Genomic DNA, 22,963 nt, shown 5'->3' with positions numbered 1-22,963 from the left:
GGAAGTGAGGGCAAATCCACTCTGTGCTCTGATTCTGACCCCAGGCCTCTCTTAAAGGGATCTCCGGTATGTAATTTAGAGTAAATCCCTCAGCGCTCTGATTTTCACCCCAGGCTTCTATTAAAGGGATCATTGGCATGAACGTAAGGGCAAATCCATACAGCACTCTGATTCTGATGCCAGGCCTCTCTTAAAGGGATCCCCAGTATGGAAGTTAGGACCATTCCACTGGTTCTGACCCCAGGCTGACGGGCTGATGGGGGATATTTGGGGTAGTAGTCCGGTGGCTCTGGCTGATGGGATGATGTGGGATATTAGGGGTAGTAGTCCGGTGGCTCTGTCGGAATGATGTGGGATATTAGGGGTAGTAGTCCGGCGGCTGTGACGGGATGATGTTTGATATTAGTAGTAGTTGTCCGGTGGCCATGGCTGACGGGATGATGTGGGATATTAGGGATACATATCAAAATGAGAAAAATGGTTGCACTCAATTGCATTAAGACATGTCAATATGAAACATATGAAGTGTGAATAGCATAAATGGCTTTTGAAATTTAGAAAAAACATATGACATACTTAGCACAAAATTTTGCTAAAAAATTTGAGCCCGTTCACCAAAGTCAAGGTAATCTCATGATCGAATGGGTCCCTAATCTAACTGCCTAGTGTGAACACTTACCTCAGGCTAATAACTTGGTAAAGCCTATTTTATAGGAAGATAGGAACCAAATGTGATTGGATGTAATTAAAATCACAACTTGGTGAAGGGTGGAGCATCTCATATGTTTTTTCTACATTTCAAAACCCATTTATGCTATTCACACTTCATATATTTCATATTGACATGTCTTAATGCGAGTGCAACCATTTTTCTCATTTTCATATGTAAGCTGTTTTTTGGTATGCACCTATTCAGACTAGTTCTTGATGTGCCGTCAGTTTTTCTGTTATTTGGATATTGGGGGTAGTAGTCAGGTGGCTTTGATGGGATGATGTTGGATGTTAGGGGTAGTAGTCCGGTGGCTCTGATGGGATGATGTGGGATATTAGGGGTAGTAGTCCGGTGGCTCTGGCTGAGGGGATGATGTGGGATATTAGGGGTAGTAGTCCGGTGGCTCTGGCTGACAGGATGATGTGGGATATTAGGGGTAGTAGTCCGGTGGCTCTGGCTGACGGGACGATGTGGGATATTACAGGTAGTAGTCCGGTAGCTCTGGCTGACGGGATGATGTTAGTGGTAGTTGTCTGGTGGCTCTGGCTGACGGGATGATGTGGGATATTAGGGGTAGTAGTCCGGTGGCTCTGGCTGAGGGGATGATGTGGGATATTAGGGGTAGTAGTCCGGTGGCTCTGGCTGAGGGGATGATGTGGGATATTAGGGGTAGTAGTCCGGTGGCTCTGGCTGACGGGACGATGTGGGATATTAGGTGTAGTAGTCCGGTGGCTCTGGCTGACGGGATGATGTTAGTGGTAGTTATCCGGTGGCTCTGGCTGACGGGATGATGTGTGATATTAGGGGTAGTAGTCTGGTGGCTCTGGCTGAGGGGACGATGTGGGATATTAGGGGTAGTAGTCCGGTAGCTCTGGCTGACGGGATGATGTGGGATATTAGGGGTAGTAGTCCGGTAGCTCTGGCTGACGGGATGATGTGGGATATTAGGGGTAGTAGCCCGGTAGCTCTGGCTGATGGGATGATGTGGGATATTAGGGGTAGTAGTCGGTGGCTCTGGCTGAGGGGACGATGTGGGATATTAGGGGTAGTAGTCCGGTAGCTCTGGCTGACGGGACGATGTGGGATGTTAGGGATAGTAGTCCGGTGGCTCTGGCTGACGGGATGATTTGGGATATTATAGTGAATGTGGCTATGCAGAGTGGGCAGTGCTCTACACTCAGCTTTATATATATATATATATATATATATAATCATTATAATTTGTTATAACTAACTGTATTTAGTTACTATGCCGGGACAGCACCGGGCTCTTCAGCTAGTACCTGATAAAATCTGACAAAAGTGACTTCTTTTTCTGACTTTGATTACTGGTAGAGAAAAGAAAACTGATTGAAAGTGAATAGAATTCACTTTCAACTCCACAAAAAAATTAGATTTGCTAGAATCTGAACTTTTTGCAACCTTATTAACTCAAATCAAGAAGTGCTGCTTTCTTTATTGTTTTTAAGGCTGGATAGAAATAAAAGAAATAAAACATATATACTCTCATTCCTCATATGTCTTATAACCACTGTTCCTTTCCAGGTCCTCAACTGGCTTACTTCCTCCCTCCGCCTCCGTTCTTCTCTTCCATTTTCATTCTGAGGCTCCTCCGATATTGACTAGACCTAAATATGGTGTCATAATGTTGTGGGGTGATGCAAGTTAACATGTCATGTAAGGTCTAGTGGGCACCGGAGGAGCCAAAGATTGAAGAGAAAACCAGAGTTGGAGGGAGGAAGTGTGCCAGAAGAAGACATGAAAGGTCAGAGGGAGGAAGCGTGCCAGGAGAGAACCTGAAAGGCTGGAGGCATGAAGCAAGTCAGCAGAGGACCTGAAAAGCCAGAGGGAGGAAGTGAGTCAGCAAAAGACCTGAAATGCTGTAGGGAGGAAGCGAGCCAGCAAAAGATCTGCAAGGCCAAAGGGAAGAAACGAGACAGCAAAAGACCTGATAGGCAGTAGGGAGGAAACAAGCCTGAAGAGGACCTGAAAGGTGGGAGGGAGTAAGCAAGCCAGCAGAGGACCTGAAAGGCTGGCAGTAGGAAGCAAGCCAGCAGAGGACCTGAAAAACCAGAGCGAGGAAGCGAGCCAATTGAAGACCAGAAAGGGAGACTCAGCTCCAGGATAAGTAAGTGCTGAGATGCATATAGCATTTTTTCTTTTTTTAACTCATAATAATTGTCTTTTACAAGCAATCCTAATAAATTTTAATGCAAATCAATTTTCTTCCCCGGTTTTAGGGGAAGCTTGCATTTTTAATTTGGACAGATTCACTCTTCTCTAAGTGACCATAATGGTGAGGAAGTTCTGTGGTGTTTTTACTTCTGAGGCCGGGGGCAGAGAATTATGGTTAGAGTGTGCAGTGAAATACCAGAGGAACCACCAGTGTCATTAGCCAGATGGCCACCTTTCTAAAGATGTGATGCTATGAAGCTGTATTGTTTTCTGGCTGCATCTCTTATTTGTTATGTGATGCTTCCTTGTGGCAAAAAAAAGTATAATGTCCCCGAGTTTAGCCTGCTGAGAGCCTTCTGTCTCTGATCATTGCAGAAAAATAGTGTGACATTTTGGGATTCAAGGTGGCCACCACTGAACAGTGTTAGGTTACAAAGTCCCCCCCAGAAGAGCGGAAAAAAATTTAAATCTGTAATGGAGGAGGACCAGTCAGCTCAAGAGCTCAGTAAAGGGAGAAGCTGTTTGATTCACAGGAGTGGAGGAGTCCTCTACTGAGGACAGCTTGAATTTCTGTGGAACTTGATTGGGGCAGCTTATCCAATATCCAGACTATCTCGCATTGCAACCTTTCATCAATTTTTCTCTGCCGTCCACATCCAGGGAGATTAGCTACAGTGCCATGATTTGCAAACTTCATGATTTTGTTTCACACTGTTGGCCAAGGAACATCAACATCTCTGGAGATGGACTTGTAACCTTGAGATTGTTGATATTTTGATTCTCAAGTCCTCAGACAGTTCTCATCTCCTCTTCCTGTTCCCTATGCTTAGTGTGGCACACACAGACACACAATGCAAAGATTGAGTCAACTTCTCCCCTTGTTATCTGGTTTCAGGTGTGATTTTCATATTGCCCACACCTGTTACTTGCCACAGGTGAGTTTAAATGAGCATCACATGCTTGACATAAAGTTGTTTACCCACATTTTTAGAAAGGTACCAATAATTTTGTCTGGCCCATTTTTGGGGTTTTGTGTGAAATTATGTTCAATTTGCCTTTTTTCACAATTTTTTTTATGCTGTTCCAATACACACAAAAAAAAATAAACATGTGTATAACAAAACATGTGTAATTGCAATAATTTTCAGGGAGAAATACTTCATTTTTTTATGACTGTAAACCAGAAAGGGGCCCAAGATGGGAGATATATATACCAAGATGGTGATCATATACACCATGATGGGCCCAGGATGTAGGCCATATATACCAGAATGGGGGACATAAATACCAGAAAGGGGCCCAAGATGAAGGACATATATACCAGGAAGGGAGACATGTATTACTGGATGGGGACATATCTACTAGGAAGGGGCCCAGGATAAGGGACATATATACCAAGAATGGGGACATACTGTATATACCAACTTGGGGAACATATATAATAGGAGGGGTCCAGGATGGGGAACATATGGAAACCAGGATGGGGTGAACACATATGTCTTTATAGGATTTAGATGGCTACAAGGGTCCATAGATCTGACCAATAAGGGGGGGGTCATTTTCAAATTTTTCACTGGGGCCCATTGGACTCTAGTTACACAAATTGATGGACCCATTCTATGCTGACTCATATGGGCAAGTTTTATACTGATACAGCACCTCTTTTTATGGCCTGATCATGTGGGCTATTATAATGCAGTAGGTCTTAGTAATGGCTCCTATTTTGGTTTATTTGCCATATCCCCATATCCCTCATTTAATTATATATGACATGTTTGTTTTTTTTTTAGTTCAAACTTTATTGGAAAAAGAGAATACTGGTATTTGCTCAGATTGAGAGTTTGCGTGTTGTAGCCATTTGTAAAGCATCATAATGCCCCATTTGTCAGGATCATAAAAAATGCAAAGAAGTCAAAACTTTTAACTAGGATCATATTCCTCTTCATCTTGGTCGTCTTTGTCATCATCATATTCCTCTTCATCTTTGTCATCATCCTCGACTTCGCTTCTAGTGCATGTGATTTTGTAGCCATCATGAAATACAGTCTCAGGAAAAGGAGGAATTTGATGAATGCAAATGTTCTTGGTGGCACATCCTTTGTAAGCCCAATCTTCTGCAAGAGCTGAGGAGAAAAACACTGGATATGTTAAGAAGATAAAGTGTTCAATCATCGGAGGTCAAGGTCGGTCTGGTAGACAGAGGTGGCTCAAAACCAACTGGACTTTACCAAATGGCTTTAGCTTGAGCAACCCGCCTTAACTAGAAGAGGGACCTTCAACTCCAAGTAGCATCCGCCAAAAGGTTTAATCAACTTCATCAAGGAGATCAAGCAACAAATGCGATCTTCAGTCATAGAGTTGGGATTGGTGATACAGTTGCATACACATGAGTTGTTGACACCAGAAATGCTTCAATTTCCACCTGGCATAAAAAGTGGCCTGGTCAATGACGTGGAGATGGTTCCTTTCTGCCTTATGGTCAGAAACAAGTCTGATGTGAAGTTTGTATAAGGGAGTGAAGGAAGAGCTGATCTCCGGGGACACATGTCGAAAAATTCCTTATATATATATATATAGTACACATTTGAAACATGAGACAGAATAGGACAACAGGTTGTTAAAGGGAAACTGTCAATAGTTTTTTTTCTACCTCATATGAAAGATGTAGGGGCAGAGACCTTGATTCTGGTGATGTATCACTTACTAGGCTGTTTGCTGTAGTTTTGATACAATCATAGTTTTAACTGTTGCAAATCTTGAGTACTCTGCATACTGGGCACTGTATAACCCCGCTTACATCCCTGATTGGCTGATATGTGTGTACACTGTGCATAAGCAGCAAGTTGCCAATCAGAGATGGGGGGGGTATGGTTGGACTACATGGCAGCAGGTTTATTAGTCCTCTGGAGATGAATCAGTGATTTTAACACAAACTAAAGCAATCACGCCAGAAAGTGATACATGGCTGGAATCAGTGTATCTGTCTCTACATTATGGTGCTCTCAAACTAGGTGTCAAAAACCTGGTGACATTTTCCCTTTAAGGGAAGAAATTTAGAGCTTCTTATCCATCCATACCAACTAAATGTAAAGGGAGTGCTGTACGTGATCCCTTGACAACTCTAAGGAGGGCTACCATGAATAGGCTTGCCACTAGCTACTCTGTTTTCCAGATGCCAGGGTTGCCCTGGCCTTCACCATTTAATCCCCAATACAAGTATATGGACTTAAAAATGATTCCTAGGCTCGGGCCTCTGAGTTAAATGCTTTGGTGGTGTGAGCTGGTGAGTAGAATAGTTGGGTAGCTGGGTGAGAACCAGGAGGTCATAACTGGGTCAGATTTACAAGGCAGGAGAGTAGTCAAAAGATCAGCCACGGTCAAAAAGCAGGAAAGTCAACAGGAAGTCAAAGCAGAATGCTGAGAAGTTGTCTAAGAGCAAATTATAACTGGCAGTGGACAGTAGGCTCTCAGGAGATTAAACACCCTGCAGCCCCACCCAGGCCACAAGGAAGGAAACAAACACTAAGGGTATGTTTCCACAGGCTGTATTACATCCGGATTTGCTGCGAATTGAATGCTGCGTATAGCCGCAGCGTCCAGGTGTTACAGCATAGTGGAGGGGATTTTATGAAATCCCAAGTCCACTATGCGTCCTAATACGTGGGTGACACACCCATGAAACCGGACATGCGGCGCGTCTTTTTAGAAATCAGCATGTCTGTTTACCTTGGGAAGATGCTCAGTCTCCACAAGGTAAATAACTCAGTCTATGTATACGATGGGGTGATACAGCATGTGTTCAATGACCACATCCGGAATCACTGCGCGTACAGAAGGGGCGGGGCTTTGGGCGGAGCAGACTTTCCGCTCTGTCCAAAGCGCAATGAATGTGCTTAGTGGAAACACACCCTAAAAAGCTAGCTCCTGATCTCCCAGTATGGACAGAACTACAAGTACCTGAGAACACTGAACTAGAGGGGTCGCCTCTCACTGTCCGCGACAAGAGCATGGCAGCGCTTGGAAACAGAAGCAGAAACAGGACTGGCATGTACCGACACAGATGACATACTAAGGAAGTGGGAACCACAAGATTTACAGTTTTTGCACCTTGTCAAAAAGATAACAAATGCCTTATAACTTTTTTTAAAATTTTAACTGGGTAAGAACACCTCATAGGGGACCCCACCTGCTGGAAGGACCAGGCTTTCCTAGCCCTTTGATGAGCTAAGTAAAAATGGAAGATGTTATGTACAAAACGTGGCAAAGGAAAAGAGCAAAAGAGGAAACTTATACTTACTTGAATTACAGATTTTACCAGCAAAGGAGAAGCACCGCGACTGGGGACCCCGACATTTCATGGTGTCAGATGGAGTGCAACTTTTTACTCCTTTTCCCCTTGCATAACAGTAGGGGCATTCTACCCCATTTCTTTTTTCTTTGTAGTTTGTTGGCACCACTGGGTTCAAGAAAAATCATATTAGTCCCATGCATAAAAGAACTCATCAAATTCTGGGTTAAATTCATTAAGATATATATATTAAAAAAAATAGGCAGCACTCCAAATTAAATGTGAAAAAAGTGGATACTTTACTGATCCTCAAGTGGCGACGTTTCAACGGTGACCCGTCTTTATCAAGCCTGGCTAGATAAAGACGGGTAACTGTTGAAATGTCGCCACTTGAGGATCAGTAAAGTATCCACTTTTCACATTTAATTTGGAGTGCTGCCTATGTTTTTATTTTATTAACTCGGCTGTTTGGACACTGCTGAATAGGTTCTGCACCAATTGTATAATTTTGGTAGTGCTGCCCATATATACACAGTACAGACCAAAAGTTTGCACACACCTTCTCATTCAAAGAGTTTTCTTTATTTTCATGACTGAAAATTATAGATTCACTCTGAAGGCATCAAAACTATGAATTAACACATGTGGAATTATATAATTAACAAAAAAGTGTGAAACAACTGAAAACATGTCTTATATTCTAGGTTCTTCAAAGTAGTCACCTTTTGCTTTGATTACTGCTTTGCACACTCTTGGCATTCTCTTGATGAGCTTAAAGAGCTTAAAGAGACTACTTTGAAGAACCTAGAATATAAGACATATTTTCAGTTGTTTCACACTTTTTTGTTAATTACATAATTCCACATGTGTTAATTCATAGTTTTGATGCCTTCAGAGTGAATCTACAATTTTCATAGTCACGAAAATAAAGAAAACTCTTTGAATGAGGTGTGTGTTCAAACTTTTGGTCTGTACTGTGTATATATATCTGAATGTATGTATGTATGTATGGTTGGTGATACACACACACAATCATGAAGCATCTTTCATTTCACCAGAGCTGTTCAAGAGAAGCCGAGCTGTGATTGGTTGCTATGAGCAACAGTTTTCCTTGCAACCAATCACTAAGCATCTCTCATTTCACCAGAGCTGGTTAAAAGAAGTTGAGCTGTGATTGTTTGCTATGGGCAAGTTTTCCCACTTGACAACACCTCAGCAGGCACTGACATGGTGGGAGAAACCTAGCATCCCTGGGAACATAAGCTCCCAGCCATTGTCTGCCCCCAAAAAGGAGCAGAGAGCACATGACAGAAATGAATCCCCCCTCCCATTCCCATATACCCATCACACATCCTCCATCCAATAGGCACATCTTCCCTTTTAAAGGGATCATTGGTATGGAAGTTAGAGCAAATCCATCCAGCACTGTGGTTCTGACCCCAGGGTCTCTTAAAGGGATCATTGGTATGGAAGTTAGGGCAAATCCACTCTGTGCTTTGGTACTGACACCCAGGCCTTTCTTAAAGGGATCTCCTTTATGGAAGTCAGGGCAAATCTATCCAGTGCTTTGGTTCTGACCCCAGGCCTCTCTTAAAGGGATCCCCAGTATGGAAGTCAGGGCAATTGTCTTCAAATGCTCTGGTTCTGACCCCAGGCTCTCTTAAAGGGATCTCCTGTATGGAAGTTAGGGCAAATCCCTCAGCGCTCTGATGCTGACCCCTGGGTTCTATTAAAGGGATCATTGGTATGCAAGTCAGGGCAAATCCACTCAGCGCTCTGGTTCTGACCCCAGGCTGATGGGATGATTAGGGTAGTAGTCCGGTGGCTCTGGCTGACGGGATGATGTGGGATATTAGGGGTAGCAGTCCAGTGGCTCTGGCTGACAGGATAATGTGGGATATTAGGGGTAGTAGTCCGGTAGCTCTGGCTGACAGGATAATGTGGGATATTATAGTGAATGTGGCTATGCGGAGTGGGCGGGGCACTACACTCAGCTTTATATATATAGATATAATCATTATAATTTGTTATAACTAACCGTAGTTAGTTACTATGCCCGGGCAGCATCGGGCTTTTCAGCTAGTACTGTATATGTGTGTGTGTGTGTGTGTGTGTGTGTGTGTGTGTGTGTGTGTGGTGAAAATGAGCACTGGCCGCCTGTTACACTCTCCGATTAGATGATCCCTTGGGTCTCAGAGCCGGACATTCTAAAACTAATCTATTCTTAACAATTTTTTTTAATCAAAGATGAATTTTCCAAGTAGGACAATATAATTTTGTCTTTTTATGAAGCACTGTTCAACAATGACATGCCCTGGATATGCTTCAGAGTAATAGCTTTGACCGTAGAACCCATTTATTATTGGTCCTGTTTGCAAAATTCTGACAGACTTGCCAATATTTGTATAAGGATAAGCACTCAGCTGCATAAATATGGTTAATCTTTATAACAGGAGATAATTTCTGGACATATAGTAAAATGAAATATATGGGTATAGCACATTCATTCAACTTACATGGTAGTGATTCACTATTACAGAGGTTTCCCTTGCAGCACTTTGTTAAGCTATAGATGTCAATTCCCACTGTCATGTTGAAAGTTAGGTTACACAGGGATGGAGAGTTTGCACAAGACTTCCAGATCTGGTAGAACTTCCCATTACCTAAAAATATAACACAATTGATTTTAAATGACAAAAATATACTATAATGCTGTCCCTATGTACAAGAATATAACTGCTATAATACTGCCCCTATTTACAAGAATATAACTACTATAATACTGCCCCTATGTACAAGAATGTAACTACTATTATGCATTCTTTTTCAGAGAATGGGAGCGTTACAGAATGGACATACAAAGGTTGTTCACAGGGACTTGTGTGCAATGAGACAATTTATACGGATTTGGGCTTCAGGAAAACCTATGTTAGTTCCACGTGCTGCATCACAGACTTATGCAACACTGACACCTACTACGGTATGTTACAAGCAAGTCAGTCAGAATATTCATCCTATGCTGTCAATAGATAATATTTTCCATTTATTCACAGTTTATAGGAGGCTCTCGTTCAACCGATGCAGTTGATGGTGCAAAAGCCGAAGGGCCAAATTTTAAATATATGGGGACCTAATTCACAAATGGTACCAATGGTGCTCAATTCTAGAAGTCTATTTGTAAATCATTTTATTAAAATGGGAGCTTTGACAGCGTCACCCTCCGAGAAATAGAAGAGTATGGACTTGCTTCTTCTTATGATCCCCAATATGGTGTTTTGGGGTTCCCTGGTAACTTTTTAGAAAAGGACATGAAATTGAAAATTGAATTGATAAGATCATGGTGGAAATTAACAGATCATGGTGCAGAGAACTTTAGATTGAAAGCAATTTCATGTCCATGTGAGGCTGGTTTCACACTTGCGTTTTTTTGCGCTTTTTGTAGCGCAAAAAAACGCATGCGTTTTTTCCCCTATACTTTAACATGGGTGCGCATAGGTGCGCATACACATGCGTTTGTACGCACATGCGTTTTTTTGTAGTGTGCACTCGGGCGCACAAAATGCATCCTGTTGCATTTTTTGTGCGTCCGACTTGTCCCAAAAAAACGCATGCGCACGCAATGCGTTTTTTTTACAGCAAAACACCCATTAAAAAACGCATGCGTTTTTTAAAAAAGCGCACCAAAACCCGCAAAAAAACACCCACAAACGCATGATGCGGTTTGTGTGCGCAAAAAATGCGCAGCAAAAAAGCGCAAGTGTGAAAGTAGCCTTAGAATAGAAAATGTAGTTCTGATCCGGCTTAGGAAAGATCATCCAATTGTGGTCATTTTCTTCCTATTTATTCAGGACTTTCATTTTCTTTTCCAGCTCGAGTCCCTGTTGCCGCTCTATTTTGTGAGTCCTGTGAAGGTAACAATGTGACCTGTGCAGCGTCCAACCTGACATCCCTCCAATGTGGCGGAGTACAAGATCGCTGCATGACGATCCAAACTGTGTATGTCAATGGTAAGACCAGCCCGTGAAGTGTGTATGGACACCTCGTCACAGATCCCATTCCTAATAATTCTCCCATTTCTGCAGATTCCAGCTCGAACGTTGTCTATAAAGGTTGTGCAACGGGTAACCTGTGTGGTCGGCAGTTGGCATATAACACCGGTGGTCCCAGGGTTTACACGGAGGTGTCATGTTGTGGGAACAAGTACTTCAACCATGGCGTTCAAGCAGGTACTGTGCACTCAAAAGCAAATGAGACATTTTTGTTACGTTTTTAGACAGTGCCCTACCTAGATACAGGATTGGGCTGTTGGATTTCCATATGCTCCATCTTTTCATTTTCAGAAAAGAGGTAGAGGTTTACAAACTTCCCATAAAATACAACCCAAGCAGGGGCGGACATATCATTGGTGCAGCCTGAGGCCCAAGAAGTAATGGGGCCACTACCACCTCCTAGAGCAATAAGGAGCTTCTGTCATAGGAGAACTGTGAAAAATGAAAAGGACTCATATAGTGTTCTTGCACAGGGACTCATTTCTGTCTGTTTGTGCCATTGAACCCATGGGTCTCTTTTTGGAGTTGGTTGGTGAAATCTAGGGTGGTGATGGGTCGCCCTCCCAGGGCTGTGGGGTACTCGGTACCGGGCTGGTGTCAGGGGAATGTGTCACAGCAGCGGTGACCCGGTCCGTGACCCTAGGCGACCAAGTAATGGGGGAATGTAGTTAATGAAATGGAATAGTTCGTGACGCCACCTGTGGTGTTTGGCAAGCAGATGTTAAGCCAACCCCCCCCCCGTTAAACACAGCATGTCCGCGGGCTGCAAGACAACAAAGGGTTCTGGAAGCCGAACTGGAACTGCTACCAGATGCAAGGTACTCATTGGCCATCCTCAGGTACTCCTCTTTCCAAGGTGTCAAGTTGGGGACCTTTGGCTTAGGCTGCCGGGCTGGAGCTGGTGCAAGGGCAGCCGGTGTTCTAGCAGTCTGGGTAACAACTGTGGGTGGAGGTGCAGCAGGTCGCTTCAGCCTGTACCTCTCAGCAAGCTCCTCCGGGATACGGCGTATATTCAGGGCATATCACCCCCTGAGCCCCTCATGCCGGGTGAATGTCACATACTCCCCAGGTTCCAGATTCCGGTCCAGGTGTCCCTTACTCAGATGGGACTCAACGTCTCTCTGGCTAAAGAACAGGTCGGAGATCCGTTTGGGGTCAGAGATAAACCCGAACCCCCGCTCCCGATTCACGTTGAGAACCTGGCCCCATCCTGCTGAATCCCGGTGACCAAAGTGACCACCACGGTTTTCTCCTTTCGGGCTAGATACGGGCCCAGCACAGCCATCTTTCTCTGCTTCCTCTCCCGATATTCAGCTGCCAGCTGCCGGATGGTGGCCTGACAGCTGGCCCAGTTCTCTTCTTCCTCCCGCTCCTCCCGGGACCTGCTCGCACCCACCGGGGCCCGCGGCACCACCGTTAGGGGTTCAGATGTCTCACCCTCGGGACTAGCATCCCGGTCCCAGACAAGGTCCAGCACGACCTGCCCTGCCGCTACCACGGGCGCACAACCCAGGGCCTTCCCAGGTTCAGGGGCTGCAGTCCTACCTGGGCACTCCTGGCAGTCTTCCAGCTCCAGTGCAGGCTTGAGGCGGTGAGCTGCTGCCGGGATATCCACCGGAATGGCTGGCCAGGGTGCTAGCGGTGGTGGAGCGGGTGATGGTTCCGGGTCCGCAGGGGTCTCCGATGGGACCTGCGCAGCCGCGTCAGGTCCAGGCAATAGCGCGGCCTCAGCAGGTACCGGTGGAGCGGGTACCGCAGGCGTAGGCCCCTCCTGGGCATGTTGCCGGTTCAGCCTCTCCAAGGCCTCCTGTCTCAGCTGCAGCCGGGTGGTCAGCTCGACTATTTCTTCTTCCAGCTGCCGGCGGTTCATCTCTGAGATCGGGTCGGAGCCTTCAGCCATGGCGCCAGGGAGATCCGTTTCCCCGTGCTCCGCAGGCCTCCTTCCCTCATGCTCCAAAATGGCGTTCTGGCGTTCTTCTTCCTGCCTCGGCCCCTTTCCCGCCACTGGCTTCTTCTGCCCCTCCTTCCAGGGGCGGCGTCTTCTTCCAGCGCCTCCATACCAAGCCAGTATACGAACTACTCGGGGGGTGGGCCATGTTGCTGTCACATAGTAATTCAGGCAGGGAAGGCCCAATACTCTTCGCGGTCTTTTCCTAGGACCTCCCATCTCTTCACGCCCTTCTTCTCTGCGCCAGCGGCCATTTCTAATGTCCATTTTACAGTCTATTAAATTGGGTCTTCTGCACATTTTCAAAAGTTCAAAGTCTCACAATTTCAGGCGCACAGAACTCGATGGTATCGGGTCTCGTCATCCTGTTCGTGACGCCAAAATTGGGTCGCCCTCCCAGGGCTGTGGGGTGCTTGGTACCGGGCCGGTGTCAGGGGAATGTGTCACAGCAGCGGTGACCCGGTCCGTGGCCCTGGGCACCCAAGTAATGGGGGAATGTAGTTAATGAAATGGAATAGTTCGTGATGCCACCTGTGGTGTTTGGCAAGCAAGATGTTAAGCCAACGCTGTGTGCAGATCCTCTGGGGCTGATGGTGTGTTGCAGCATAGATGGTGTAGCTCCCCACAGGTGAAACTGTAACCCCAGGGCAGTGTAATTGCAATAGATGAGGATAGGCGCAGGCGGTGTGAGGAATGCTGGTACCCAGATGTAGCGGTGCTGACGGTGTTAGCGCAGAAAGGAATGGAAGACACCAGGGCTTGTAGTTCCAAAGCTTTACTCACAGTCCATGGTACACACTGGTGCCTGCCTCCGTGCCGTGTCCTCCGGGGCAGAGACTCAATCAACCTCCCAGGCAAGTCAGGATTCTCCTCTCCAACACTCCGCCAACATGTACCTTTCCTGAACGACTCCTCTATTGCGCCTTAAGGTGTGAAGAGCTCCAGTACCGTGATACTCTGGAGTTCCTCCTGTCAGATGTTCCTAACAACTCTACTCATATGGCAGACAGCTGTAGCCTCTCTCAGAGACTCCCTTCTCCAGAGTCCTGGCTCTCTATTCAGTTGCTGTTGTGCCCCAAGTCTTAGATGGGAGTAGTGCATTTACAACCAACTACTCCACCGGTGTCTGCTGCAGAACCATAAGCGTCCATACAACCTCGGGGACCGGGCCCCGGCCTTGCACTGAGAATCTATAGGCAGGGTTCCTCTTCCGACCCACAACTCCTCTCTGTTCTCCTACTCCTTCGTTCCGCACTGTTCCTTCCCTCTCTTATGGAAGCTTAGGTTGCAGTTCTACGTCTTTCTCCTTCTGTTCCTTTCCCGTGCCAGCTGGCTCAGATCACCGAGGCAGCTGCAGCTCTTCTTCTCCTCGGACCCGTCCTCAGACTCTCCTGACTGACTGTCCTCCTCCCGCCTGACCTCCCGTCAGACTGACTTCTAGACAGTCAGACTGAACTGTAATTCTAAACCTTCCCAATCTTTTATATGGATCTCAACTCCACCCACCTCCCAGCACGTCCAGTGTTCCATGCAGGGAACCACCAGAGGTGCTCTGCTACTCTCTAAGCGCTGAGCCGCAATGTGATTGTGCAGAACTACCCTGTTGTGTGGGATGCGAGTGCTGGAGTGTGGAAAGGAGCTCCCAACTTACCTGGATGGTGGGGCACTACACCTTAGGAGAAGGTGCAATACCTCTGTGGTGACAAACTATTTCCATTGTCTTTTTTTTTCTCCAACAGTGACAGTGAATTCGACCCTAACTGGCATGCAGTGCTACGCATGCAACGAAACTGGCAAAGGAGAATGCACAGCACCCATCACCAAAATAGCCTCGTGTATGGGAAATATAAGAATATACAAGAATATAACTACTATAATACTGCCCGCTATGTACAAGAATATAACTACTATAATACTGCTCTTACACTCTTATATACAAAAATATAACTACTATAATACTGCCCCCTATGTACAAGAATATAACTACTATAATACTGCCCCCTATGTACAAGAATATAACTACTATAATACTGCCCCTATGTACAAGAATATAACTACTATAATACTGCCCCCTATGTGCTAGAATATAACTACTATAATGCTGTCCCTATGTGCAATAATATAACTACTATAATACTGCCCCTATGTACAAGAATATAATTACTATAATACTGCCCCTTATGTACAAGGATATAACTACTATAATACTGCCCCTATGTACAAGAATATAACTACTATAATACTGCCCCACTGTACAAGAATATAACTACTGTAATACTGCCCCTATGTACAAGAATATAACTACTATAATACTGCCCCTATGTACAAGAATATAACTACTATAATACTGCCCCCTATGTGCTAGAATATAACTACTATAATGCTGTCCCTATGTACAATAATATAACTACTATAATACTGCCCCTATGTACAAGAATATAATTACTATAATACTGCCACTTATGTACAAGGATATAACTACTATAATACTGCCTCTTATGTACAAGACTAAAACTACTATAAAACTGCCCCTATGTACAACAATATAACTACTATAAAATACTGCCTCATGCACAGGAATATAACTAATACAATACTGTCCCTATGTACAAGAATATAATTACTATAAAAATGCTCCCTATGTACAAGAATATAACTACTATAATGCTGTCCCTATGTACAAGAATATAACTACTATAATACTGCCCCCTATGTACAAGAATATAATTACTATAATACTGCCCCTTATGTACAAGGATATAACTACTATAATACTGCCTCTTATGTACAAGACTAAAACTGCTATAAAACTAACCCTATGTACAACAATATAACTACTATAAAATACTGACTCATGCACAAGAATATAACTAATACAATACTGTCCCTATGTACAAGACTATAACTACTATAATACTGCTCCTATGTACAAGAATATAACTACTATAATACTGCCCCTATGTACAAGAATATAACTATTATAAATACTGCTCCCTATGTACAAGACTATAACTACTATAATACTGCCCTTATGTACAAGAATATAACTATAATAATACTGCTCCTATGTACAAGAATATAACTATAATAATACTGCCCCTATGTACAAGAATATAACTACTATAAATACTGCTCCCTATGTACAAGACTATAACTACTATAATACTGTCCTCTATGTACAAGAATATAACTACTATAAATACTGCTCCCTATGTACAAGACTATAACTACTATAATACTGCCCTTATGTACAAGAATATAACTACTATAATACTGCTCCTATGTACAAGAATATAACTATAATAATACTGCCCCTATGTACAAGAATATAACTACTATAAATACTGCTCCCTATGTACAAGACTATAACTACTATAATACTGTCCTCTATGTACAAGAATATAACTACTATAAATACTGCTCCCTATGTACAAGACTATAACTACTATAATACTGCCCTTATGTACAAGAATATAACTACTATAATACTACCCCCTATGTACAAGAATATAACTACTATATTACTGCTCCTTTGTACAAGAATATAACTACTATAATATTGCCCCTATGTACAAGAATATAACTACTATAATACTTCCCCATATTGTACAAGAATATAGCTACTATAATACTGCTCCATGTATAAGAATATACCTACTATAATACTGTTCCTATTCACAAGAATATACCTACTATAAGAATGTATTATTTGGGACATTTTTAAGAAACGTATATTGTTAATCATGAAATGTAGTTACCGATATGTTCAAACATCACAGTAGTTCTGCAACTTGTGACTGATGGATCGCAGATCTCGGTAGTTGTGTTTTCGCAAGTTTTTCCATGGTAGTTTTCACACTTCTCACAGTAAAGACTCACCGCTTTAGAACAGTAAAGAGAATATTATTACATACAGATGACCTTCAAGTTCAACAGACAGGTGAGACCAATGCCTGGAATGAAAGGAGCCTAACAGTAGGTGGTCTAACCCCACCATCCACCGTCTATTTTAGGGTTTAGTATTTGGCATGGCCAAGATTGGAAATAATACATAACATCATCAAACTGTACTACGTATGGCCCAGTTATTGAGAACATAGATTACTTCTTACCAGTTGTGATGTAGATGAAGAACATGATTACGATCCCTGAGAAGTTCTTCATGGTGGCAGGAGGGATTGAGGAGGTCAGAGCTCTAGTTCCCACCTTTGATGTTTGTTCTGTATCTCCTTTTTATATCCAATTACAAGGAAGTTGTCCAGGTCAAATTCCACCTGTAAGATTAGCCGTTCTGACGTTTCAACACATTAATTATGTTAAGAATTAATTACTTGATCCACATGACATGATGACCTAGAGTCTACAGTAACACCAAGGATGGACATCTACTGTTATAATGTAAAATCTTATTACTCATCCCTTTAAAAATATTATTGTCTCATATTGGCCCTAAAGTTTATTGTTTATGAACTGCCTGGTAAAGCCGAGTGGTGGAAGCTCCTTTCTGGCAGTCTCATAGACCATCGGTGGTGCAGTGGAGCATATATGCGGCTACCACTCCATTCCAGTGGGGCATTTTAGAGCTGCATTCTCGAAATCGGTGGGGGTTTCAGAAGTGGAGAGGCAATAACTTACCTTTATAGATCATATAACGAAGGAACGGTACTGAATTTTTGAAATAGGTCCCACCTAATTTGTTCAGGTCCCAGTTTGAAAAGAGTCGGACTTTGTCCAGAGTTTGGTGTTACTTATACGTTCAATTTCACCAACTGAGATTGTAAAACACCAACAGAAAAAGATGCATATGATTTGGAAATAAAAGCTAAATTCTCTATTACTGTACATTACAAGAAAATATATAAACAAAAACAGGGAAAAAAGGAAAGAATGTGGAGGCCCTAAGGTACCCGGCCATATGCAGCTGTGTCAAAAAAAATGGTTAGGTGCAAAATGTGCATCAATGAGTTAAAATCATTCAAAGTGGAATCCGATACAGAAAGTAGCAGGTTTGCAAAGAAAGTGTAAAGAAAGTTGTGAAAAATTTGACAAAATTGTACATATGAAATCAAAATATACATAAACGCAAAAAATAAAATTAGAAAGTACGAACATAAACAGAAATATTAAAGTAATAATAAGGTTGTGTAACAGAATGGTCACAGAACTCAAAGTGTGTTTAGCATAACATGTGAGCTTCATCAGGGAGACTCTAGTCTTAGATAAAGTGAGCCCAGCAAAAGAAAGAAGATTGAAGTAATAGTAACTGGAACAGATGCATCGCTCCTTTATTTCTTCTAAAAATTGTTGTTTCAGGTCCCTGGCTCGCCTATGGATTCTCCTGATGCCTCATGTGCCAGTTCATATCCGCTTGAGTCTTCAACTGAAAGCCAAATTCACCAAAAACAGAGAGAATGAAGAAAGACTGTCCATGCTCATCCTGTGAGTACATAATCAATTACAACCAAGCAAAACAAACCAGTTGGTCATATCTTCTGACTCATTACATTTTTTCAATTTAATACATTTGCAAATAAAATTAATGGATTCTATAATAATTAAAGGGCTATTCTCAATGTGCCAAGTTTCCATATATCTACGGAATAGGTAACAACTTACTGCTATGACTGGAATCAATGAGAACAGTGATCTGAAATGCCCCGGTAGAATGGAGCAGCCACTGAATATGCCACGTGACACTGCACCTTTCATGGTCTATGGAGATAGACATGTGCAACCATTACTCCTTTCCAGTGGTACATTTCAGATCTCCGTTCTTGGAATTGGTGGGGTTACCAGTGCTGGATAGGTGACAACAACTTGATAAGTTGAGAATTAGAGTGGTTTTTGGGGGCATTTGGGGGAAACTTGGCACAGTATGAGAAATATTATAAATAAGTGATATAACTAATACTTCCCGGATGACAATGGCTCCAGAACCAATAGGCCAGTGGTCCCCTCCTACCCTACAGTGACGACACTCTGCCAACCATTCATGTGACTGGTGCAGCCAATCTCTGGTCTCTGGTCCAATGGGATGTTGCCTTACATACAGACATCACTGCTAAGGTCAATGATTGTCTGCACAGGTACTTGTAAATGATGCATGCCACATAATCCTTGCAGAACAGGAGAGGACCACCAAGGTGCGAGAGCAGAGTGCTCAAAAGGTACGTAATGGTTATTTCTTGACATTTACGATGCCCTACCCTTAAAATCTTTATTTTAATTCCTTTTAAATAGACAGATGCCACATAATCCTTGCAGAACTGGAGAGGACCACCAAGGTGCGAGAGCAGAGTGCTCGAAAGGTACGTAATGGTTATTTCTTGACATTTACGATGCCCTACCCTTAAAATCTTTATTTTAATTCCCTTTAAATAGACAGATGCCACAGAAGTAACTCACAAGTTGGCACCAAAAGGCAGCCGAGGCAAACACTTCATTGACTGGCAGAAACAATGTGTTCCCGCTTATGGAGAACACAACTGGGAAGAATATGTTCCTACAATCAAAAGAACTGCATACCAAAGCGATATGACCAATCCAGTAATCAAAAGAGGAAATACGAATAATAACAGTACCAAAGGTAATAATGCAAGATTGTAGACAGTGACTGGAAAAACTAGACTGTCAGTAAGGACAATGGAAGGATCAAAGAACATTCTGAGCCAAACAGATACAATGTGTTCTACCTTGTGCATCGCCCGAGGGACAGAGCATACCAGTGTCATGCTTCACCAGGAAAGAGATGCTTTAACAGTTTTCCTTCGAGTGTTCCTTTAAAGAGTAAACACTGTTTCAATTTTTATTTCATAAATCAATACTGCATATAAAAATATAAGCTTTGCAATACATCTTCTTAGAGAAATCAGATTCTTTCTCCTCCTGGACTGATCATCCTTTCAAGATTCAGGGGTAAAAAAATCTGTAAATTCTGTGTTCATTGAAGACAGTGGTTCCCATTACTGAGATAAGAGATGACAGTCGGTGCTTTTAAAATTCTATGGAGGAGGGAGGAGCTAGAATCTATGCCATTTCTCCATAGAACTTTATGAGCACCAACTGACATTTCCTATCTCAGTAATGGGAAAGTCTGGATTCACTGAAGACACATTTTACCCAAGAAGTGAATACGTTAAAAATGAAAGAGCCCTTGTGGAGAAAGAAGTCAATTTCTCTGATAAAATAAGTGACAAAGTTTCTTATTTTTATCTGCATATATGAAAAAACAACAACAATTAAAACAATTGCTACTATTGAAATAAAATTTACTTCTATTACAATGGTAGAAGTTTAACTGAGTATTAACTATTATTTATTTGGAAACTAGAAGAAAGTGTTTTATTCCTTTGCAGCACCTCAGCAGGGAAAATAATGCATTACACATATAAGTGATGAAATGTACAGTTCTTGTATGTATTGAGGGAGAAGAATGGCTTATAGTATTGGGGTAAAATTAACACATTTGCCCCCTAACAGTGCTGCAGATATTTTTTTGACAAAGCCAAAGATGTCCATGAATAATATGCAGTTCTCCAGAGCAAAAACTGGATATAGGCATATTTAACAGTTTAATATTCCATCTGAAACCTTGCAAATGTATTTCTCATGTAATAATTTAGTTTGCACAGGGTTAAAAAAAAATCCAAACAAATAAACCCAAACAAACTGGTTTCCAAAAACAGCGCCATGTTTGTCTACAGGTTGTGTTTGGTATTGCAGCTCAGCTATGGTAGAATAGATTTGGTAGCATGCAATAACAGCTTTCACAAATAGATGACCATAGGAGGGCTAATATTCAATAAGGCTTACAAAGAAACCCCCTAAAAACTCAATCTTTATTAAATACAATTAAAAAAGCAAAAAAACAACCCTAGCCAAAACTAAATTATTGATACCTATGAGCAAAAAAAGGGGGATGTGCGTTTAAAGCACCTCTCTAGGGGTAGGATCGACTATTTTAGGTAGATATCCCTGCTGGCTGTAGGATCATATATACATATAGATAGGATCAGACCCAATCCCATATAAAGATTGATGTTCGCCAAGATGTAGGGTTCACATAACAACCCTAACATTAATCAATAAAAAGTCTCAAGTGGACTGCAGATATGATGCAAAGAATGGCAGACCAGATCAACCTACAGAATGGCATGTGCGATGATGATGACAGCATAGTGATGCAACGACATCTTTGAGCATTGACATGCACCAGGTTAGTCTGTTCGGGGCCTGCCAGGGTAAAGTGAGTGTATGATGTTTTATTTTTTTCATTTAAAATTATGTATTTTTTTTGTCTGGGGGCTAGTAAGGGGGCCTGCATAAATAGTGGGGGCTACTAAGAAGGCTGCCATAAATAGTGGGGCTACTAGAGAGGTCTTTATAAATAGTGGGGGCTACTAGAAAGGTCTTCATAAACAGTGGGGGTTACTGAGGAGGCCCACATAAATAGTGTGGGCTACTAGAGAGGTCTTCTTAAATAGTGGAGTTTACTGAGGAGGCCCACATAAATAGTGTGGGCTACTAGAGAGGTCTTCATAAATAGTGGGGGCTACTATGGGGAGGCCACCATACATAGTCAGGGCTACTAAGGCGTTCCTTAAAACCTGGTGGGGGTCATCATAGTGTGGGTGCTATTAAGAGTGCCATCATAGAGTGTGAGTACTACCAAGGGTTCCATGATACAGTGTGAAGGTGACTAAGACGGCCAAGATACAGTGAGGGGCTACTAAAGAGGCCATGATACAGAGTGAGGGCTACTAAAGTGGTGTGGGGGTTACTGAGGGGTTGTAAGGGTGTGACCGGAATGGTCATATGCCCTCCCTCTTCTAAGACAACATTTGAAAAATGTGTGTTTTGTGAAGTGATTTTATTATATTTTATTGAGTGTTGTAATATGAGAAAATACATAGAACCTTACGAGCACTAATTGATGTGGTTATTGTAATGTAATATAAACAATACACAATGTTAGTAATGCATAGTAAATAGGGAAATACGCAGTAGTGGGCATATTAGCAGTAGGAAATAATGTACAGAAGAGTGTAGGATACAGTTAAATGTTTGGGACCAACCCAGCATGAGAGGGGTCAGGTCATATAAAAAGGCTGAGGACTTCCTGATTAGATTAGATAACGGTAGTGTGAGAGAGAGTTCAAGGACAGAGGGTGGAGGCAGGATGAGCTTGTCGGTAACATTCTTCGGACATCTGTATAATGTCCGGGGTCTACAGCTCAAACTAACAAAAGAGGAAAAAGCAGAGGGCACCACTGGAAATATGTGCCGGATCACCTACAACATGTAAAACACATTGAGTAGAATACAAAAAAAAGAAAAAAACAAAAAAAAAAGCAGTAATCAGGGATCATCAAAAGATAGTAAATTCTTTATTAGTACAAGCTTCAACAAATCATAAAAACAATTAAAAAGTCATACAAGACTAAATACAGTCACCCAGAATACGACGAAAAAACCTTGTCATTCCAAAGAGCAGAAGTTTAATATCCTATTAATAATGATTCCAGGCTAGCAAAATATTTTCTGTAAGACATCAAAAAATGATCCAAGATCTATGAAAACCACAAAATATGTGTGATATAAAGTATCAAGTAGAGTAACAGGTAAAAGATAGTAGTATAAGTGTTGCCAACGCCGAATACAAACATAATATGTGCCATAATGCAGGAATATTGGGCACAACTAACGGCACAGAATAATCTGAATGCTAGTAAGAGCCGGAGGAGAAAAGAATTTTCGAGATAATGTTCAAGCAATTATCAGCACTGTGCAAA

The 22,963-nt window shown here is 42.5% G+C and overlaps 2 protein-coding genes across 2 annotated transcripts; one reads left to right on the top strand and one right to left on the bottom strand.

Annotated features, from left to right (window-relative positions):
• Nucleotides 1-4,017: 4,017 nt before the first annotated feature.
• LOC141085359 (phospholipase A2 inhibitor gamma subunit B-like) lies at nt 4,018-17,404 on the bottom strand. The gene is made up of 5 exons (XM_073570648.1): nt 17,285-17,404; nt 16,931-17,053; nt 9,692-9,838; nt 7,185-7,343; nt 4,018-5,010 (listed from the first exon to the last, which is right to left on the bottom strand). The coding sequence occupies exons 1-5, from the start codon at nt 17,334-17,336 to the stop codon at nt 4,808-4,810; spliced, it is 684 nt and encodes a 227-aa protein (XP_073426749.1). The 5' UTR covers nt 17,337-17,404; the 3' UTR covers nt 4,018-4,807.
• On the top strand, nt 9,990-15,761 carry LOC141085669 (urokinase plasminogen activator surface receptor-like). Its single transcript, XM_073571246.1, has 5 exons — nt 9,990-10,155; nt 11,045-11,182; nt 11,258-11,401; nt 14,912-15,177; nt 15,750-15,761. Exons 1-5 carry the CDS (start codon nt 9,990-9,992, stop codon nt 15,759-15,761), a joined length of 726 nt encoding a protein of 241 aa, XP_073427347.1.
• Nucleotides 17,405-22,963: the final 5,559 nt, after the last annotated feature.

This window comes from Dendrobates tinctorius, unplaced genomic scaffold, assembly GCF_039654945.1.
Source record: "Dendrobates tinctorius isolate UK_male_01 unplaced genomic scaffold, ASM3965494v1 ptg000028l, whole genome shotgun sequence".
In the NCBI taxonomy this organism is placed as follows: Eukaryota; Metazoa; Chordata; class Amphibia; order Anura; family Dendrobatidae; genus Dendrobates; species Dendrobates tinctorius.
The sequence above is the reverse complement of the archived record's forward strand: the minus strand, read 5'-3'. Positions and strand labels throughout refer to the sequence as shown.